The 21693-nt window shown below is 46.1% G+C and overlaps 1 protein-coding gene across 2 annotated transcripts in view; it reads right to left on the reverse strand.

Moving 5' to 3' along the window:
- ADGRG5 (adhesion G protein-coupled receptor G5) overlaps positions 1 to 20075 on the reverse strand; it is a 32177-nt gene extending 12102 nt beyond the window's left edge. Inside the window, exons 1-5 of one of the 2 annotated variants that reach the window (XM_010331345.3) lie at positions 19912 to 20075; positions 18005 to 18183; positions 1236 to 1337; positions 941 to 1013; positions 133 to 289 (exon numbers count right to left, since the gene is read on the reverse strand). In XM_010331345.3, the coding sequence (XP_010329647.3) occupies positions 133 to 289; positions 941 to 1013; positions 1236 to 1299 (294 nt within the window). In that variant the 5' untranslated portion in view covers positions 1300 to 1337; positions 18005 to 18183; positions 19912 to 20075. Of the gene's footprint in view, positions 1 to 132; positions 290 to 940; positions 1202 to 1235; positions 1338 to 18004; positions 18184 to 19911 lie in introns of those variants that run through there. The other variant, XM_074402342.1, reaches the window with a different exon arrangement.
- Between the last annotated feature and the right edge of the window lie 1618 nt (positions 20076 to 21693).

A 21693-nucleotide genomic window follows, 5' to 3' on the forward strand; every position in this document is an offset into this window, starting at 1 on the left:
AGTTAGGGCAGAGCCTGGATTGGGGGGCATGGGGAGGGGGACAGTGGCCCAAAGAAAGTCCAGACCTTAAACCCCTGGGGGATTTCTAGGGCGGGGGCAACTGGCCACCCACCAGCCCCTACAGCCTCTGACCTGGGGCACCCGCTTCATAGCAGCACTGGTCAGTGAGAGGCCAGAGAAGTCACAGCTCAGCTTGAAGGCCAGAGACTGGATGGTGGCCGTCTGCAAGGTCAGGTTGTGGCCTGGGAAGCTGGTGTTCAGCAGCATCTGCTCCAGCTGGTGGAGTTGACTGCAGCCCGGAGAGATGGCCAGGGAGGCCAGAGCCCAGAGTGGGGTAAGGGTGAGAGGGGGCTCTAGACAGCCTGGGAGGGCAGGGTCTCCCCACCCACACCCGTCACTCCCACCTCCAGACTACTGCACACACTGTCTTTGGCACACTCTTACTTCTCTATCCCATCCCTCCTCTCCTCTCAATTAACTCCTGTTTAGGTCCCAGTTTACTGTCACCTCCTCCAGGAAGCCTTCCCTGACTGCTCCTTCACAGCTTCCCTGTAGTCACTCTTATCCCTGGCCAGTCTTCAGCATTAGCCTCTCACCCAGAGCTGCTCAGTCTTCGGGTCATAGACCCTGGAGAACCCAGCCAGTCTTAGAGCCCCTTCCCATGAAAATGCATGGATACCCACAATTCCACACTTAGTTTCATGACATTCAAGATTAAGGGCCCCCATTCCTAGATGATAAACTTCATGAGGGCAGTGACATGTCTGCCCGGCATCTCCAGAGCCTGGAGTCAGATAAGCAGTAGGTGCTCAGTAAAAGTGCTGAAAAATGCCCAGTTAAGAGTCTACACTGGACCAACCCCGGCCCACTGATTCGAGGTGCAGGCTTGGGGTGGGAGGCACAGCTGAGTCTACACAGGAGAGAGACATGTCCAACTCACCCAGGAAAAGAAAACGAGCTCCGGGCCCTGGGCGCCTCCATATTCTCCATGATTCGCAGTTCCTTCCGTGGCTCTGTGGGGACACACCTCGCCCTCAGCCTGTCTCTGCTGCCCCCTGGCCCCACGGCCTCTAGGCTTTCCATCCCAGACTGAGGGTCTGGTTCACAAGCAGCTCCTACTGCCCCAGGAAGCCTAAGTGGCCCCTTCTGATCTCCTGTGGTTTGACGCCTCCCGCTCTTGCACCACAGTCCCAGCCTGGGCTAGGGCTGCCCCCAGTTCAGCAGAGCCCCCTTACCTGCTGCTGCATTCTGCAACATCAGAAGGCACAGGCACAGGAAAATGGCCCCACAGCAATCCATGCCCTGTGCCGAGTCTCCTCCAGGAACTAGCTCTGGCCCTGGAAAAGGGCATGCCATCACCGTCATGACAAAAGAGTGACTTCTACCTTCTAGTGTCTGGCACGTCCCAAGGGTAGGACATGCAGCATCTTATTTGATCCTCACAACTCCTGCGTTTGACAGATGAGGAAGCTGAGGCTGAAGGGCAGAGGCACTTGCTTTGCTTAAAGCTGCCTGAAGCCAGCTCTCTTAAAACTCCGGACTCCATGACCACCAAGTAATGGCTACCATTAGCAGCTCTGCCTCATACACCCCCCATCCCAAAATACAGTCTCTCTGGGGGCTTCCCCAGGACCCCAGCCTCTACCCAGCAGGGAGGTGTTTGGGAGAAAGCAACACGCAAAACCCATCCAGCCCTGCCATTAACTCATCATGTGGCTTTGGGTAGGATCTGTCTCTCTCTCTCTCTGCCCTCATTTTCCTCCATTTTAAAATGAGCTAATAAACGTCTGCTTCAGTGGAGCAAAGTTATGTCTGCCCGTTAAAGCCCCACTAAAATGAGAGGGAATGAATAAAATAGGCACAAAGCAGCAGAACAAGGGGAAAGAAAACAGGCATGAAAAACAGTACAATGGGGAGGAAAAGAGGCGCGAAGCCTCTCAGGAAGCTGCTGGAGGATGTGCTCCAACAAAATGAGAGAGTAAGTCATGAAAGAAGACACAGGGTACAGGGTTTCCTGTGCCCTACCATGAGAGAGGCAAAGCTACTCCCCAGAAAATGGGCACAAGGACAGAACAATGGGAAAGAAAACGACCACAGAGATGGGAGACTTCAGCAAAACTTTGGAGGCTACAAAGTAGGTGTCACTTGGTAAGACGTTTAGCAGACCAAAAAAATGTTGAACCCAAGTGCCTGCAGAGGGGAGAGGTATGGTGCTGGGAAGATGAAGAGAAGCCTCATCTTGGAAGCACTTGAGAACTGGAGGCATCAGGAATCTCTGAAATGGGGATGAAGGAAAAGGCTAAAAACAGGGATTGTTGGCCGGGCATGGTGGCTCACGCCTGTGATCCCAACATTTTGGGAGGCCGAGGCGGGAGGATCGCTTGAGACCGGGAGTTTGAGGCCAGCCTGGGTAACATTGCAAAACCCTGATTCTACAAAAAAAAAAAACACAAAACTGTGCTGGCTGTGGCGGCCTGTGCTTGCATCCCCAGCTATTCAGGTGGATGAGGTGGAAGAATCACCTGAGCCCAGGTGGTGGAGGCTGTAGTGAGTCAAAATCATACCACTGCACTCCAGCCTGGGCAACAGAATGAGACCTTGTCTCAAAACAATAAAAAAATAAAAATAAAAACAGGGATTGTTGGTTGTGAGGCTTTAAAATGCTCAACTCAATCCCCAGATCTCTCCAGCCACCTCGAGTATCCAGGAGTTTCCTCACCATCCTGCCATCCCCAGTCCTGCTCCACACAAAGTTTACTCTCTGGAGAGAGGATCACCATAGAGAATCAGAGGGAAAGGGGGAATTAAACAATATCCCCTCCCCACGCTCCCCTCCCCACTCAGATTCCAGAAGACTGCAGCAGCCGGGGTTATGCCCTGAGGCAGGAGAAAAGTCTGAAGAGCTGACCATCCCAAGAACAGTATCCCATAACTACTGCCATTTTTGTATTCCTCAATGTCATGCAAGACCTAACTCACAGTGAAATGTCACCAGTCACCAAGCTCTGCCATGCAATCAGGTTTTTAGTGCTGCTCTCTTAAAGATGAATGATCAATCAAGGATTACTGAGTATTTCAAAACACACACCGTTTCTTGAGAAGCTGCTGGAGGATGTGCTCCAACAAAAGGAAAGAGTAAATCATGAAAGAAGACACAGGGTACAGGAAACCCTGTAGCCTACCGTGGGAGCGGTAAAGCCTCCCCAGAAAATGTGTGAAGGGAAGGCCCAGGTTGATGTCAAACACCAGGACTAGGGCACTTCCCATCTGAAGGGAGCGGGAGAAAAGAATGCCCCTGGAGGGAGGGCTTCAAGAAAAAAATCAGGAAGAGGAAAAGGAGAGGAGATAAACTATCCAATAGGTTTGAGCACCTAGAAAAATTGTTTTCTGAGATGTCTTACAGAAAATTTGTAAATACAAAAATAAAAAGAAGCGATTAATTTCAAGAAAACCAAGTTGTACAAGAAAGAAAATGAAATGCTGCTACACAACTTGACTTCATATGGAATGGAATGTATATAGTCATAATAGAAACATTGAATGGGAGATTTTTTTTAATTGTGTAAAAACCATATTAAGATGATTTTGGCCGGGCGCGGTGGCTCATGCCTGTAATCCCAGCACTTTGGGACGGTGAGGTGGGTGGATCACGAGGTCAAGAGATCGAGATCATCCTGGTCAACATGGTGAAACCCCGTCTCTACTAAAAATACAAAAAATTAGCTGGGCATGGTGGCACGTGCCTGTAATCCCAGCTACTCAGGAGACTGAGGCAGAAGAATTGCCTGAACCCAGGAGGCGGAGGTTGCGGTGAGCCGAGATCGCGCCATTGCACTCCATCCCAGGTAACAAGAGCGAAACTCCGTCTCAAAAAAAAAAAAAAAAGATGATTTTGATTTCCACTTAGAAAGTAGAGCCACATGGGAACATTGTTCCCATCATAGCAAAGGAAAAGCTAAATAATGTACAAAATCTTTTTTTTTTTTTTTTTTTTTTTTTTTTTTAGCTTACTAGAGAGCTGAGGTCACAGGCCACCAAGTAAACTGGTTTCTGGAGATAACCAGAACACGTCATCTTTTTTGGATGAAACACATTATCTGTTTCATGTTGACAGAGCATGGAGGAATAGGTAGGTGCCACAAATGTAGATAAGGAGAAAATGACTAATACCTTAATGAATTCTTAATGGCTGAGCATTAGTGAGGGTGGCAGTTTGCTGGGAGCCCTAGACACAAGTTAGCCTGTGCCCTCTAGACAGCTCCCTCCTACAGTCGTCCACTGGATGCCCATGAGAATGATGTGGAGTGGGACAGGGCCTGAGAGAACCCCATGATGACATGGCCATGCGGAACGTGCTGGAGCAGGAATGCCTGGAGAAGCGTATCTGTGCTCTGGGACTTGCACGAGTGCACGGTGGGAACTGGCTCCTGCTGAGAGATAAACACCTGCACTCTGGCTTTGCTTTGATGTAAGATGCCCATCCCACAGGTCCCTGACCTGCTGCAAGGGAAACATGGACTGCCTCTGCTGGAGGAGAAGACCCTCCAACCACAATGCCGCAGTGACACTAAGCAAAGGCCATCAGGGCCAGGTGCTTTGGCTCATGCCAGTAACCCCAACACTTTGGGTGGCTGAAGTGGGTGAATTGATTGAGCCCAGGGATTTGACACCAGCCTGGGCAACAGGGCAAAACTCTGCCTCTAAAAAAAAAAAAAAAAAAGCCAGGTGAGATAGTACACGCCTGTTTTCCCAGCTACTCAGGAGGCTGAGGTGTGAGAATCACCTGAGCCTGTGAAGTTGGAAGCTGCAGTGAGCTGCCACAGCACCACTGCACTCCATCCTGGGCAACAGAGTGAGACCCTGTCTCAAAAGAAAACAAACCAAAAAAAGCCACTGGATACTGGAAAGGAAGAGGAAACCCATTAGTGCCCAGGATTCTGCATGGCTGTAAAACAGAGGGCTGTAAAACAGAGGGCTGTGCCTACCACTGAGAAAAGAGCAGGAACCTCACTCCCACTCAGGATCTCCCAACTAATAAGGCAGAGTTTCGTTGCCATGGGGGTGAAGCAGAGGAAGTTTGCCTGGATTCTAGTACCTGCACTGAATAAGAGGAAGAGGTTCTCAAAAACTGGAGGAGAAGCAGGAACACGAAGAAAGCCCCACTCCTGGGGCTCAGGCTCAAGACTGTCTAAGGCTGAAGCTAGAGCAGGAGAATTAAGAATTCACTGCCTCTACCACAAGTCTTGCACCAAGCACCAAGTAACAGCAGTCTACTGCTGGGGAAGAGAGTACAATACGAAGAGAGGTTTCCTCTGTGCTGCATGCATGCAATGCTGAGTGCCGAGTGGGAATGCTGAGAAAATTCCTGCGGGACTCAAGTCCTTATACTGAACACAAAGTAGGGACAGTCCACCACTGGAGAAATGTGGAGCCTGTAGAAGGTAATTATAGCAACAACAAAACCTAAATCCATCTGGGCACTGTGGCTCATGCCTGTTATCCCAGCACTTTGGGAGGCTGAGGTGGAAGGATCATTTGAGCGCAAGAGTTCAAGATCAGCCTGGGCAACATAGTGAGACTCCATCTCTAAATAAACAGATAAATAAATAAAACATAAACCTTAATCAACTACAGATTAAATTGACTTGATGCCCTATACTACAGCCATGACATAAGAAATATTCCAATTTCTAGGCATAAATATCATTTACTTTACTACTGTTCTATTACACACAATGCCTCGTAGCTAATCAAAGATTTTAAGACACACAGAACTGGATCTAGAGATGGCCAAAATGTGGGAACTCTCAGATAGAAACAAGCTAGCTATAATAAATATGTTAAAGGACGTAGTGAAAAAGGTAGACTTTTAAGAACAGAAGGGAAATTTCAGCAGAACCATGGAAACTATTAAGGCTAGTCAAGTAGAAATGTTAGTAATGAAAACCTCAATATCAGTGATGAAGAATTCCCTCAATGGGTTTATCAGCAAGCTGGACACAGCAAAGTAAAGAATCCTTGAACTTGATGATGGTGTATGGAAATTATCCAAATTGAAATATAAAGAGTAAGAAGAGTGAAAATAAAATCAACAGACTACCCAAGAACTGTGCAAATGGTCTGTATATATATAATTGGAATCCTAGCTAAGGAGAGAGAAGAGAGAAGAATAAGTAGAAACAGAAAGAAAAGAAAATTTTAAATGGCCAATTTTTTTCCAAAATTAATAAAAAAACAACAAACCATGATCCAAGAAGCTCTGCAAAACCCCCTGGAATAAAAGCAAAGAAAAACACATCTAGCTGGGCGCGGTGGCTCAAGCCTGTAATCCCAGCACTTTGGGAGGCCGAGGCAGGTGGATCATGAGGTCGAGAGATCGAGACCAACCTGGTCAACATGGTGAAACCCCGTCTCTACTAAAAATACAAAAAATTAGCTGGGCATGGTGGTGCGTGCCTATAATCCCAGCTACTCAGGAGGCTGAGGCAGGAGAATTGCCTGAACCCAGGAGGCGGAGGTTGCAGTGAGCCGAGATTGCGCCATTGCACTCCAGCCTGGGTAACAAGAGCGAAACTCCATCTCAAAAAAAAAAAAAGAAAACACACACACACACACACACACACACACACATCTAGATACATTCTAGTCAAACTGCTGCAGAATCAAAGATAAAATCTTGAAGTTGGCCAAAAAAAAAAAAAAGACTCATTGTACCCAGAAGATAAAAGATACAAACTACAAGAGACTTCTTATCAGAAACTATACAAACCAGACGATAATGCAGCCATATCATTCAGTAAAAATCTGTCATTCTAACACTCCATGCCCAGTGAAATAATATCTTTCAAAAACGAAGACAGGGTTGGGTGCAGTGGCTCACATCTGTAATTCCAGCACTTTGGGAGGCTGAGGTGAGTGGATCGCTTGAGCCCAGGAGTTCAAAACCAGCCTGGCCAACATGGAGAAAACTTGTCTCTACAAAATATACAAAAATAGCCAGGCATGGTGACATGCACCTGTAGTCCCAGCTATTCAGGAGGAAGGCTGGAGGATCACTTGAGTCCAGGAGGTCAAGACTGCAGTGGGCCATGATCATGCCATTGCACTCCAGCCTCCTGGGTGACAGAACAAAACCCTGTCAAAAAAAAAAAGTAGACAAAATAAGAACTTCTTTAGATGAGCAAGGAGTTAGAGAATTCATTGCCAGCAGATCGGCACTAAAATAAATATTGAAGAAAATTCTTAGGACAGAAGGAAAATTATGCCAGTTGGAAATAAACTTACACAAAGAAATGAAGAGCACTGAAATTGGCAAAAATGTGTCAAAGATAAAATAAATTGCCTTGGTTTTAATATCTGTTTAATGCAAAAATAGTAACAATGCATTGTGGGGATCACAATATGTGTAGAAGTAGACGGGTACCACAAAAATAGCACAACAGGCAGGAGGGAGGAAATGGTCATATTTGGTCGTGAAGTTATTAAACTATATTCTAAGTACTGTAATGTTATTCGAAGGTAAATTGTGGAAAGTTAAATATATGTATTTAAATCCTAGAGCGCCATTACAAAAACAGGGAAATGATAAGATATAGCTAGTAAGGCAATAGTAGAGATACAAGAATACTATGGGAGCAGTGTAAAGAAGAGGTGAGAACGATCCCCGGACCGACCAAAGCCCATGCGCTCCTGCATCCTGCGCGCCCCTGCACCCCGCGCTCCCCTGCACCCCGCGAGCCCCTGCACCCCACGAGCCCTTGCATCCCGCGAGCCCCTGCATCCCGTGCCCAGGTGCTACAACCCACTGTCGTACCCGTCACCACCATGCCCAAGAGAAAGGCTGAAGGCGGTGCTAAAGGAGATAATGCCAAAGTGAAGGACGAACCACAGAAAAGATCTGCGAAGTTGTCTGCTAAACCCACTCCTCCAAAACCAGAGCCCATGCCTAAAAAGGCCCCTGCAAAGAAGGGAGAGAAGGTACCCAAATGGAAAAAGGGAAACGCGGCTGCTGGTAAGGAGGGGAATAACCCTGCAGAAAATGGAGATGCCCAAACAGACCAGGCACAGAAAGCCAAAGATGCTGGAGCTGCCAAGTGCAGTGTGTGCATTTTTTATATCTGTGTACTTCTGGTGACTGTACAATTTGAAATACGCTTTTTTATCAAGTTTTACAAAAATGTAGAATTTTGTTTTACCCTTTTTTTCAAGCTATGTTGTTAGCACACGGAGCACTTCATTGCTGTTTTGCGGGGAAGGCGCATATGTCACTAAAAGAATGTCTCTGAATCTGGACTGATATGGGGAAAACACCTTTCCCTTCTAGTTTTGAGAGACCTCCTCTTGGCTCCCAGGAAGAGGGATTCCCTGACTTTACCACAACATGGCCACCTTGGCACACAAAAGCCTTGTGCTATGGAAACACCAATTCGTTTTCATGTCCTCTTCTCCCTTTCTGTCTTTCAGCATAGACTTAACTCCCTTAAGCCAACTCATCTGTTGGGATCTGACCCCCCGTCATTGGTTACCACTGTGTCAGGCAATCTGGACTTGCCAGTGATGCCACTGAGATGGCATCTGTCAAAAGAGCAGTGGTTCCACTTCCGGATTGTGGATCTTCAGAGAAATTCTGCTATTTTCATTTCACTTCCTGAACATCAGGGTGGGCTTGTGAAAAGTTGTTAAGCAACATGCTAAATGTGAAATGTCAACCTTCACTCTAAACTTTCCCTGTTCAGAGCATCCGATGAAGACATCATTGGGTTTTCTGATTTTTGGCAGTCCATCAAAGAAGGGAGTTTGAAAGTTGTTGTATACTGTTAACAACTGTCTGCCCATGTCCTGTCTGAAATATCATGATTGTTTATGGAAACTATCTTTAATAAAACTGGATGCAGTTTGGCTTGAGGGGGAAAATGAATATAATGAAAACTGCTCAATCCGAAATAAGACAGGACAAGAAGAAAGAGAAGCAAAGAAGAGATGGAATAAGGAGAAAACAAATAGCAAGATGGCAGCTATAAACCCAGTCATATAAATAATTACATTAAGCATAGTCTAAAAGCTCCAATTAAAAGGCAGAAATTGTCAGATTGGATTTTTTTTTTTTTGAGATGGAGTTTCGCTCTTGTTACCCAGGCTGGAGTGCAATGACGCGATCTCGGCTCACCGCAACCTCCGCCTCCTGGGTTCAGGCAATTCTCCTGCCTCAGCCCCCTGAGTAGCTGGGATTACAGGCACGTGCCACCATGCCCAGCTAATTTTTTGTATTTTCAGTAGAGACGGGGTTTCACCATGTTGACCAGGATGGTCTCGATCTCTCGACCTCGTGATCCACCCGCCTCAGCCTCCCAAAGTGCTGGGATTACAGGCTTGAGCCACCGCGCCCGGCGTCAGACTGGATTATAAAAGCAAAACCTAACTACATTCTGTCTTCAAGAAACACATATCAAATACAAAGACACCAATAAATTACATGTGAAATGATGAAAAAAAGATACACCAATCATAAGTGTATTAGCCCAGTCTCACATTGCTATAAAGAGCCATCAAAGACTGGGTAATTTATTTTAAAAAGAGGTTTAATTGACTCACAGTTCCAGAGGCATGGCTGGGGAGACCTTAGGAAACTTACAATGATGGCAGAAGTTGAAGGGAAAGCAAGCACATCTTCGCATAGCAGCAGCGGGGAGAGAGAGAGAGAAGGGGGAATTACCACACACTTTTAAATCAACAGATCTTGTGAGAACTCACCCACTATCAGGAGAACAGCAAGGGGGAAATCTGTCCCCATGATCCAATCACCTCCCACCAGGTCCCTCCCCAGTGCTGAAAATTACAATTCAACATGAGATTTGGGTAGGGACACAGAGACAAGACATATCAATAAGATGGAATAGCCATATTAATATCTGAAAAAGTAAACTTCAGGATAAGGAATATTACCAGGGATAAAGATTATGTAAGGCTAAAAACTAATTCATCAAGAAAATATAACAATTTTTAATGTCTGTGTATGTAATAACAGAAGCTTTGAAAAATAAAGCAAAAATTGATAACATTAAAGGGAGAAATTGACAAAGCAACACTTACAAAATGCAATGCTTCTCTCTGAGTAATCAATAGAACGAGTAGACAAAAATTGATATAGAGGATGTACTAGTCAATTCTCACACTGCTATGAAGAAACACCCATGACTGGGTAATTTGTAAAGAAAATGGGTTTAATTGATTCACAGTTCAATGTGGCTGGGGAGACCTCAGGAAACTTACCATCATGGAGGAAGGCACCTCTTCACAGGGTGGCAGGAGAAAGAATGGCCAGCAGGGGAAAAGCCAGATGCTCATAAAACCACCAGATTTCGTGAGAACTCACTCACCATCACGAGAGCAACATGGGGGAAACCGCCCCCATGATACAATCACTTCCCATCGGGTCCCTCCCATGACCATGGGGATTATGGGAACTACAATTCAAGATGAGATTTGGGAAGGGACACAGCCAAACCATATCAGAAGACATGAACAGCACTATTAACTATCTTTTTTATGTTTATAGAACACTCTCCTAATTACAGCAAGATACATATTCATTTTGATTACAACAGGAAATATTCACAAAGATAGACCATATTCTGGGCCATAAAATAAATCTAAATAAATGTAAAAGGATTAAAAGCACATAAAATAAGTTCTGTAGCCACCAGGAACTTAAACTAGAAATCAAAAAACATAGAGCTACCTGGAAAAATCCTCCAAATATTTGGAAATTAAATAATACACTATTAAGTAACCCATGAGTCAGAGACAAATCACAAGGGAAATTATAAAATATATTCAACTGAATAAAAATGAAAACACAACATAATATTTGTGGAATGCAGCTACAGCAGTGCTTAGAGAAAAATTTATAGCATTAAATGCTTATATTAGGAAAGATGAAGGATTTCAAGTCAGTCATGTAAGCTTCCACCTTAATAAATATAAAAAGAGCAAAATAAGCACAAAATAAACAGAAGAAAAAATAATAAAGATAAAATTATAACTCAATAAAATAGAAAATGCAGAAGGAGCAGAGAAAAATCAATGAAACCAAAAGCTGGTTATTTGAAAATCTCAATAATATTGATAAGTCTATACCCAGAATGAGAAAGGGAAAAAAGGGCAAAGTACAATGACCAATTATCAGCAATAAAAGAGGGGCTATTGCAACAGAACCTGCAGATACCAAAAAAATAGGAGAATCCTAACAATTTATGGCAATAAATTACATAACTTAGGTAAAACGAAAAAAAAAATCCTTGAAATACACAAACTATCAAAGTTTCCTCAAGAAAAAATAGAAAATAGGAATGGTCGCCCATTGGTTAAAGGAATTGAATTTTTGATTTAAAAACCTTCCCACAAAGAAACACTAAACCCAGATGACCTCACTGGTTAATTCTTCCAAATATTTTAAAAAGTTATAATATCAATTCTACAGCAACTCTCACAAAAAAATAGAAGACAAAATAAGTAATGATAGCAGTCCTAAATGTATTGCTTTAGAAAATAAAAGAGACAATGCTTCCAAATTCATTTTAGGAGGCTAATATTACCATAGTAGCAAGACTAGCCATGGACATTACAAGAAAACTACAGAGCAACACCCCTCATGAATATAGATCCAATCCCAATTAAAATCACTGTGGGGTATTCTGTAGAAAATGATAAGCTGACTATAAAATTTATATGTAAAAACAAAGGGGCCGGGTGCGGTGGCTCAAGCCTGTAATCCCAGCACTTTGGGAGGCCGAGGCGGGTGGATCACGAGGTCGAGAGATCGAGACCAACCTGGTCAACATGGTGAAACCCCGTCTCTACTAAAAAATACAAAAAATTAGCTGGGCATGGTGGCACATGCCTATAATCCCAGCTACTCAGGAGGCTGAGGCAGGAGAATTGCCTGAACCCAGGAGGCGGAGGTTGCGGTGAGCCGAGATTGCGCCATTGCACTCCAGCCTGGGTAACAAGAGCGAAACTCCGTCTCAAAAAAAAAAACAAAGGATCTTGAATAGACAAAACAATTTTGAAAAAGAAGAATGAGCCTGGGTGTGGTAGCTCACACCTATAATCCCAGCACTTTGGGAGGCCAAAGCGGGTGGATCACCTGACGTCAAGAGTTTGAGACCATCCTGGGCAACATGATGAAACCCAGCCTCTACTAAAACCACAAAAAATTAGCTGAGCGTGCTGATGCGTAGTCCTAGCTACTCAGGAGGCTGAGGCAGGAGAATCGCTTGAACCCAGGAGGTGGAGGTTGCAGCAAGCCAATATTGCACAACAGCACTCTAGCCTGGCAACAGAGACTCCATCTCAAAAAAAAAAAAAAAAAAAAAAAGGAAGAAAGAAAAAGAAAAATTAATTTGGAGGAGTCACACTACCTGATTTCAAGGCTTACTATAAAGCTACAATAATCAAGTCAGTGTGTTATTGTCATAGGGACAGATATAGAAACAAATAGAACAGAATAGAGTCCAAAAATTTGTCCATATAATGACTTTTTGTTGAATAATTTTGACAAAGATGCAAAGGTAATTCAGTAGAGAAAGGCTAATCGATTCAACAATTAGTGTTGAAACAACTGGACAGGTCATGGCAAACACACACACACACACACACACCTTGAATTCATCTTGAAGCACATACAAAATTTAACTCAGAATGGATCACAGATGCAAATAACAAGACTAAAACTGTACAGGTATACCTGGTTTTATTGCATTTTGCAGATCTTGTGGTTTTTTTGTTCTTTTTACAAATTGAAGTTTGCAGCAACCCTGCAAGGATGTCTATCTGTGACTCACTTTATTACCACATTTGCTTTACTGTGGTGGTCTAAAACCAAACCCACAATATCTCCAAGATATACCTGTAAGACTCCTGAAAAAAAACAAAAAAGAAAATCTTTCTTTTGCATCTTTGGGTTATGCAAAGATTTCTTAAAAACACCACCAAAAACATGATCCCATGGCCAAAAAAAAAAAAAAAACTGATAAACTGAATTTCATCAGAATTAAAACTGCTGCTTTTTGGAGGTCATAGTTAGGAAAATAAGAAGATAATTCACAGACTGAGAAAATATTTACAAACACATATCTGATGTTTTTAAAAAAATGTATCTGGACTATATGAAGAACTCTTACACAAGTAGTAAGAGGACAAAAACTCAATAAAGATGGAAAAAGATCTGAACAATCACTATACCAAAGAAGGCGTATAGATGGGTGAGCTCACGCCTGTAATCCCAGCACTTTGGGAGGCCAAGGCAGGTGGATCACCTGAGGTTAGGATTTCGAAACCAGCCTGACCAACGTGATGACACTCCTTCCTCTACTAAAAATATAACAATTAGCCAGGCATGGTAGTAAGTGCCTGTAATCCTAGCTACTTGGGAAGCTAAGGCAGGAAAATTGCTTCAATCCAGGAGGAGGAGGCTGCAGTGAGCTGATGTCATGCCATTGCATTCCAGCCTGGGCAAGAGAGCTAGAGCTACATGTTAAAAAAAAAAAAAGAAGAAGAAGATGGTATAGATGCAAATAAACACATGAAAATGTGTAATATCATTAGTCATTAGAGAAATGCATATACAAACCACAGTGAGATATCCCTACACACCTTCTAGAATGACTAATATTAAAATGACTGGTAATACAAAGTGTTGTTGAGGATATAGAACAGCTGGAAGTCTCATATACTTCTGGAGGGAATGTAACATGGAAGTGGAATCTAGAACTAAGTCAAAACTATAGCATCAGAGAACAAATTGGTAGTTGCCAGGGAGTAGGGAAAAGATACTGACTACAAAAAGGCACAAGACAACTTTTCAGGGGACAGCAATATTCCATATTTTGAATGTGATATACATATATACATGACTGTACACATTTGTCAAAATGCACCAAATTGCTCTCCAAAAAGGTGAATTTTATTGTATGTATACTTCTATAAACAAGACTTTAGAAATCCAACCAAAAAACATATTAAGAGGATGAAGAAGAGGAAATACGGGAGGGAGGGCAAGGGAACTGATGATCCTCCTCTTAGAAGAAAGGAAGTTGGCCGGGCGCGGTGGCTCACGCCTATAATCCCAGCACTTTGGGAGGCCGAGGCGGGTGGATCACGAGGTCAAGAGAACGAGACTATCCTGGTAAACGTGGTGAAACCCTGTCTCTACTAAAAAATACAAAAATTAGCTGGGCATGGTGGGACGTGCCTGTAATCCCAGCTACTCAGGAGGCTGAGGCAGGAGAATTGCCTGAACCCAGGAGAGAGGTTGCGGTGAGCCGAGATCGGGCCATTGCACTCCAGCCTGGGTAACAAGAGTGAAACTCCGGCTCAAAAAAAAAGAGGAAAGAAAGTCAACAAAAACTCTCAAGGTTTCAAAGAGGGAGAAGGACAAAACTCAAAACACCTGTTTGATGGTAGTGGCAGAGGAAAGTAGTTAAGAACATGAATTTTCATTTTTCCACTGTTGGATTTGCAAAGATCTAGAATCTGATAGCACCCAGCGAGTCTGTAGGAACAGGCACATTCCTGCACTCTCCACCTAAGAGCTGAGCCTCGTCTGCAAGAGGATGGCTTAGCAACACATTCGAACTTTACGTTTTGAATATCCTTTGAGCCAGGAAACTCACTCTTATGAATTTATCCTATGGAAAGAATAGGGCAAGCCAAGATGATATACAGACAAGAATATTTAGAATACTATTGTTAATAAAGAAAAGTTGAAAGTTATGTAAATGTCTATCTATAGAGGAATAAATAAATTACACTCCAATTTCTTACTCCAATAAATTACACTCCAGTTTCTTGTAAAACTAAACATGTAACTGTCATGTGACCCAATAATTGCACTCTTGGGCTTTTACCCCAGAGAAAGGAAGCCTCATGTTCTACTAAAACCTGTATATAAACAGTCATAGCAGCTTTATTCATAATGGCCTGAAAGTAAGTGAAAATGGTTAAATGGGGATACATTTACACTCTCAAATACAACTCTCTGCAGTTAAAAAAATGAATTTCTAAAAAAATGCTATTGACACACACAACTTGGATGGATCTTAAAGGAATTATTATGAGCCAAAAAAAAACAAAAAGCCAATCTCAAAATGTTGCATGCTGTGGGATTCAATTTATGTAACAGTCTCAACATGACAAAATGATAGAGATGGAGAACAGATAAGTGGTTGCAAAGGGTTAGGGAGGGGGAGTGTGTTTTTTTTAAAGGCCTACCACAAGGGATCCTTGTGGCAATGGAACAGTTGTGTGTCTTGATCATGGTGGTGTTTACAGGAATCTTTTATTTTATCATGTCATAAAATTGCAAGGAAAACAGTTTGGCACTTTCTTATAAAGTTAAAATGCACTTAACAGGGGCCAGGCGCAGTGGCTCACACCTGTAATCCCAACACTTTGGGAGGTTGAGGCGGGCAGATCACAAGGTCAGGAGATTGAGACCATCCTGGCTAACACCATGAAACACTGCCTCCACTAAAAATACTAAAAATTAGCCAGGTGTGGTGGCACGTGCCTGTGGTCCCAGCTACTTGAGTGGCTGAGGTAAGAGAATTGCTTGGACCCAGGAGGTGGAGATTGCTGTGAGCGGAGATTGTGCCACTGCACTCCAGCCTGGGCGACCGAGTGAGACTTCATCTCAAAAAAAAAAAAAAAATACACTTACTAAAGAACCAGCATATGTAAATGAGTGTGTATAAAACAAGCAAAATCAGAATGAAGTCTGTAAACTGTACCAAAGACAATTTCCTGGCTTTGAAATTATACTATAGGCATGCAAGATGTTACTACCGGAGAATAAGTGAAGGGTGTACAAAACCTTCTGGACTATTTTTTTGCAACCTTCTGTGAATTTATAATTTTTTCAAAATTAAAAGTTAAAATATGCAACAGATTGCCATTTCACTACTAAGAATTATCTGTATTCTTTAAAAAGAAAATGTGTACAGCCAGGCACCATAGCTTGCACCTGTAATCCCAAGCTAAGGCAGAAGAATCACCTGAGGCCAGGCCAATCATTTGGGGGGCCGGGTGCGGTGGCTCACACCTTAATCACAGCACTTCAAGACCAGCCTAGGCAACATAGCCAGACCCAGCACAGTGGGTCACAGAAGGCTGGGTTCTTATTCATTTGGCTATTTGCAGGGTCTAGCCCTGCAGGGTCTCGTGGGTGTTCTTTTGCGTGCAGAGACGACAGATCGCAGGAAAGAAAGACACAAGACGCAGAGATAAGAGAAGAACTCAGCCGGGCCCGGGCCCGGGGGACCACTACTACCAAGGGTGGAGTCCAGTAGAGGCCCCGAATGCCTGGACACGCTGATATTTATTGTATACAGGGCGGGAACAGGGTAAGGAGAGTGAATCATCTGACAGGATGGATAGGGTCAAGCAAATCACATGCTAACAGTACAGGGGGCCCCTCCCTCTCAGGGAGCCGCTGCAAGGAGGGGAGGCACTTAGGGCAGCATCTCTCTATGCACTTATCAGAAAGATCAAAGGCTTTAGGATTCCTCTATTCTTACTTCTCACGACTTCTAAGAACTTACAAAGAGCACCGGGGGAGAAAGCAGAACCTGAAAGTGGACAAGGATGGTGACCGTCGGAGCACAGCACCACAGAGAGGCATTTAAGCCCCTGGATGTCTGCGGACAGGCCTGGCTAATGTCAGGCCTTCCTCAAGAGCTGGGCAGAGCAGAGTGTTCTCTGGACTCCCCCAGCGAAAGGGAAACTCCCCTTCACGACCTGCTAAGTAACGGGCACCTTCCCGGGCACTGGCGCTACCACAAGGCTCTCACTCTCGCTTCCTGATCAGTCTCACAGTTCCCTTCAGTTCCTAACTATATTTCACCTGATTGTCTATACCATAAGACTAAAATAATTATATGCTATAATACTAAAGCAAAGATTAATAAAGGATCATGATTTAATAGGATTGATTATGTAATTGATTTTGTGATTGTTTCTAAATATATTTGGTATCATTGCTAAAACTAAGTCATCAGTTATTTATTATAGTGGGACAGCTTGTGCCTTCAAGTCTCTTGCCTTGGCACCTGGGCAACCTTCTTTCCACAGCTACTTGCTTATGTATTGGCATGCTGTTCACTTACCCTCTCAGAACCTCAGAGAAAAGACAAGGGAAAGGATATGGGGGGGCCGGGGGCGGTGGCTCACGCCTTAATCACAGCACTTCAGGAGGCTGAGGCAGGAAGATCACTTGAGCCCAGGAGTCTCAGACCAGCCAGAGCAACATACCAAGACCCCCGTCTCTACAAAAGCAAACATTAAAAAACCGAGCCCAGCACGGTGGCATGTGCCTGTGGCACCCAGCTAGTTGGGAGGCTGAGGATGACTTGGGCCTGGAAGGTCAAGGCTGCAGTGAGACATGATCGCACCACTGCACTCCAGCCTGGGTGACAGAGTGAGACTCTGTCTCAAAAGAAAAAAAAAAAGCAAAAGGATCTGGGGAGACAAAAGCAGCTACTGAATGAAATCATGTAAGAGCGAAAACAGGTCCAGTAGTGGAGGACCTGATAGCACAGGAAGGACCTTGGGCCAACCTATCTGCCCCTTCACTGCACTGTTGGGGAAACTGAGGCCCAGACAGACAGATGGATTTGACCTGCAGAGTGTAGCCCCTAAGACCAGGTCCTTACCCATACTGCTTCCAGGCAGGCACCAAGGGAAGAAGAGCCTGATCCCGCCACACAACTGGGGAAATTGAGGCCAAAGCAGAAGTGACACCTCCCCCAGGCACTCCAGATAGAAGCTGTGGTTTCCACCCGTTTTCCCATGAGCAAACCACGGTCTTCACTTCTGCTTGCAACCTCCAAATTCCCCTCCACATCCCTCCGGAGAGGTCACCATGCACCAGCGCCCCACCCGCTCAGCCACCTCAGTTTCCACCCTGCAATAGTTATTTGGGGCCCCCTAGGAAACAGCAATCCCTTACCTGACTTCCAGGATGGTTCCAGCTGATGGTGAGGAAACTAAATACTGCACAGAAGGAGTCTGCTTGGGCTTCCACAGTAGGTCAGTGGGCAAGCTGGGACTCAAACCCAGGCCTCCAGGGTCCAGGGCACTACCCCCTACACGCTGCAGCCTCCCAAAGATGGTTGGGTAGCTGAGGTACTGTGTAGACAAGAAAGACTCTATTTAGGCCAATAGAGAGATGAGGTACTGTGGAAAACAGGACGCAGCCTCTGGAAGATGAGAATTTGATCACCATTTCCAGTATTGTGCCTGGGCTGTGTGACACTGGGTAAAGAACTTGACCCCTGCCGGGCGCGGTGGCTCAAACCTGTAATCCCAGCACTTTGGGAGGCCGAGGCGGGTGGATCACGAGGTCAAGAGATCAAGACCATCCTGGTCAACATGGTGAAACCCCGTCTCTACTAAAAATACAGAAAACTAGCTGGGCGTGGTGGCGCGTGCCTGTAATCCCAGCTACTTAGGAGGCTGAGGCAGGAGAATTGCCTGAGTCCAGGAGGCGGAGGCTGCGGTGAGCCGAGATCGTGCCATTGCACTCCAGCCTAGGTAACAAGAGCAAAACTCCGTCTCAAAAAAAAAAAAAAAAAAAAGAACTTGACCTCTCTGTGCCTCAGGTTTTCTCATCTGTAAAATGAGGCCAAGGAAAACTATTTCCCAGAAAGAGAAACTCAAACAACGATTTCTATGATCCTCTCCTGGGAATCAGGCCGTGAGCCAGGTCCAGGGTTCTGACCAAAGTCCTTGGCCAGGAATATCTCTGAGCACAAGCCTTGGGAACCCCTGTCATCTTCCCTAGAGCTGACCATGCACCCCCAAAGCCCACCTCTCCCCAGCAGCACAGGGGCCTGCTGAGCCAGCCATTCTCCTCACACAGCCTCACCTGCCCCTGCCAACCACAGTCTGGAGCCCCTTGTTCTGGCCTCTCCCTGGCCTGGGTGAGGAGTCAATCAACCTGTGATCTCTGCAAAAAGGCCCTAAGGGGTTGGGCATCGTGGCTCACACCTGTAATCCCAGCACTTTGGGAGGCCGAGGTAGATGGATCAGCTGAGGTCAGGAGTTTGAGACCAACCTGACCAACATGGTGAATCTCCGTCTCTACTAAAATTATGAAAATTAGCTGGGCGTGGTGGCACACACCTGTAATCCCAGCTATTTGGGAGGCTAAGGCAGAAGAATCTCTTGAACCTTGGAAGTGGAGGTTGCAGTGAGCCGAGATTGTGCCACTGCACTCCAGCCTAGGCAACAGAATGAGACTTCATCTCAAAAAAAAAAAAGAAAAAAGAAAAAGAAAACCCTAAGAGATGCTATTAGTAACCCCATTTCATAGGTGGGGAAAGAGAAGCCACACTAGAGCCCAACAGGACATCTGTGACCAAGCCAGCAGCAGGGCCATTTCCCCGAGGCATGCTGTCCCCAGGATCCAATCCAGGTCGCTCTGAAAGGAACTGCACCTCCTCCATTGCCAAGCACAATCTATGTGCTAGGCCCTCTACAGAGCCCCTGACAGCCATCCAGGGTGCAGGTTCCCAGACTCACCCGATTTTGCAGATGAGAAATTGAGGTCCAGAAAAGAAACCTCCCTTCGCTTGACCCAGACCTCCTGGGGAAGCTAAGACTCAAGCCCCATGCCTAACCGCATCTTAATTTAAATCACCTCTCCTTCCAAAAGCATAGATCTCTACATTCTCCCAGATGCGAAGCTGCCAACCAGAAATGGAAGGAGGGTGGGTCCCCAGCTTGCTCACCCAGGATGTCGCCACGCCTGTGCCCATCTGGGCATGGGTATGCCCAGTGCTCACTGAGGGGCCTGTGGATAAGGATAGAGAACTGGGCAAGGGGAGAGTGGGGAGAGGCCCAGAGGGGGCTGACCTGTGAAGCTGCCGCTGCTGTCTCCGCTGCTCCCTCCGCTGCTGTCTTATTGCTTCCGCAGGAAGAAGGGGAAGTCGGGAGGTGTCTGCGAGTGGCCTCTCCCTTTGCCCCACACCTGCACCCCCACTTCGCTTCTCTGCTCCCTTCACTCCAGGCCCAGACAGACACCACACTCTCACTTCACTTCTTCTTTCACTAGCAGCAGCCTCTTTGCTTCCTCTGAGCTGGTGGTCATGCCCAGGTCACCCTCTGATATCACCCCGAAGAGCCTGCAGCACTTCCTGGGGTGGCTGCTCCTCTGTGGAGGAGCTCGAGGGCACAGCAGCGCGGCCTTACGCACTGCTGGAGACCCACCTGAGCTCCGCATCCTTGGGCAAGAGATGTTGACCCTCTGGGCCTCAGTTTTCCCATCAATAGAAAAGGGAAAACGATCGCTGCCTGACCTGACCATCGATGGTACTGATGATGGCAAGGACCTCAGGCAGGAGCTGGGTCAGACGGCCTGTGTTCAAGGACCAAGCCCATCACTTACTGGCTGGGTGACTTGGTCACTCTCTGAGCCTGTTTCCCTTCTGTAAATGGAGATGACAGAACCCCCTGCAGTGTGGGGCTTACAAAAGGCAAGGCTGGCAGTCACCGAAGCGTCCCATGAAGCCGCCACAGTTCACAGATCAGGGACCTGAAGCCCAGAGAGGACCAGGGCCTGGCCAAGTTGCCAAGCGGCAGAGCCTGGTGGAGAGGAGCCTCCTGGCTGCAGGGCCCAGAAAACGTGGGGCCGGAAAGCTGGCCAGCTTCTCCTTGAGCCAGGGGTCTGGATAAGCCTGTCCTGCGCAGCCATACCCTCTGAAGAGCTCTAAGGGAGCAAAGAGGTAGGGGTGTGTGCGTGTGTGTGTGTGTGTACACGCGCGTGTGTTGGTAATGGGGAGATGGTGCTCTTTCTTGACTGGGCCCCATCCAGACTCCTGGGAAAACTGTGACTCCAGCCCTGGGGGAAAGATGGCGAGGCAGCAAAAGGGAGAAACCAGACAAGTCCTGACACGGTCTCCCTCCTCTCTGGCCTCACTGGGGCCCTTCCCACATCAGCCCAAGCACAGCTCGCAGGTAGCACAGGTGGCCTCTGCGGAAGCAGGAGGGAACTGCTCCTTGGAGGGCAACCAGGTCCCCACCCGAGCTGCATGGTGAAGGCTTTGCAGGGACATCAGTGCACCTGTGTCCTGCTCCCTGGGCTACACTCCCTCTGGGTGACTTGGCAAACCGTGGCCCTGCTTTGCACTTCAGTTTTCTTTGGTCCCAATCCAGATCTTGACTTCCAGGCCCCTCCTTTCTGAGGTATCCGGCCACCTCTAGGATTGCCACGCCAACCTCTTCCTTCCTCATGCTGAATAGGAGCCCAGGTGGCTGTTCTCAGGGCTCAGGAGGAGGACTTGCCTACCCGACAGCCCCTCTATTTCCCAGCCTGGGTCTGTACCCGTCTCACTGTGCCCTGCTTCAGTTGGGGGCTAAGTGAGTGCTTGTTACTTAGCCCTGCACTCCTGATTTCTGAAACTCACTACCAAGATACTCTCCTGCTCAAAAGCCAGTGGTGAGGCTGGGTGCGGTGGCTCAGGCCTGTAATCCCAGCACCTTGGGAGGCTGAGGTGGGGGGATCACTTGACGCAACAAGTTTAAGACCAGCCTAGGCAACATGGCGAAAACCCATCTCTACCAAAAATGCAAAAATTAGCCAGGCATGATGGCGCACACTTGTAATCCCAGGTACTCAGGAGGCTGAGGCACAAGAAT

This window comes from Saimiri boliviensis, chromosome 1 (assembly GCF_048565385.1).
Source record: "Saimiri boliviensis isolate mSaiBol1 chromosome 1, mSaiBol1.pri, whole genome shotgun sequence".
In the NCBI taxonomy this organism is placed as follows: Eukaryota; Metazoa; Chordata; class Mammalia; order Primates; family Cebidae; genus Saimiri; species Saimiri boliviensis.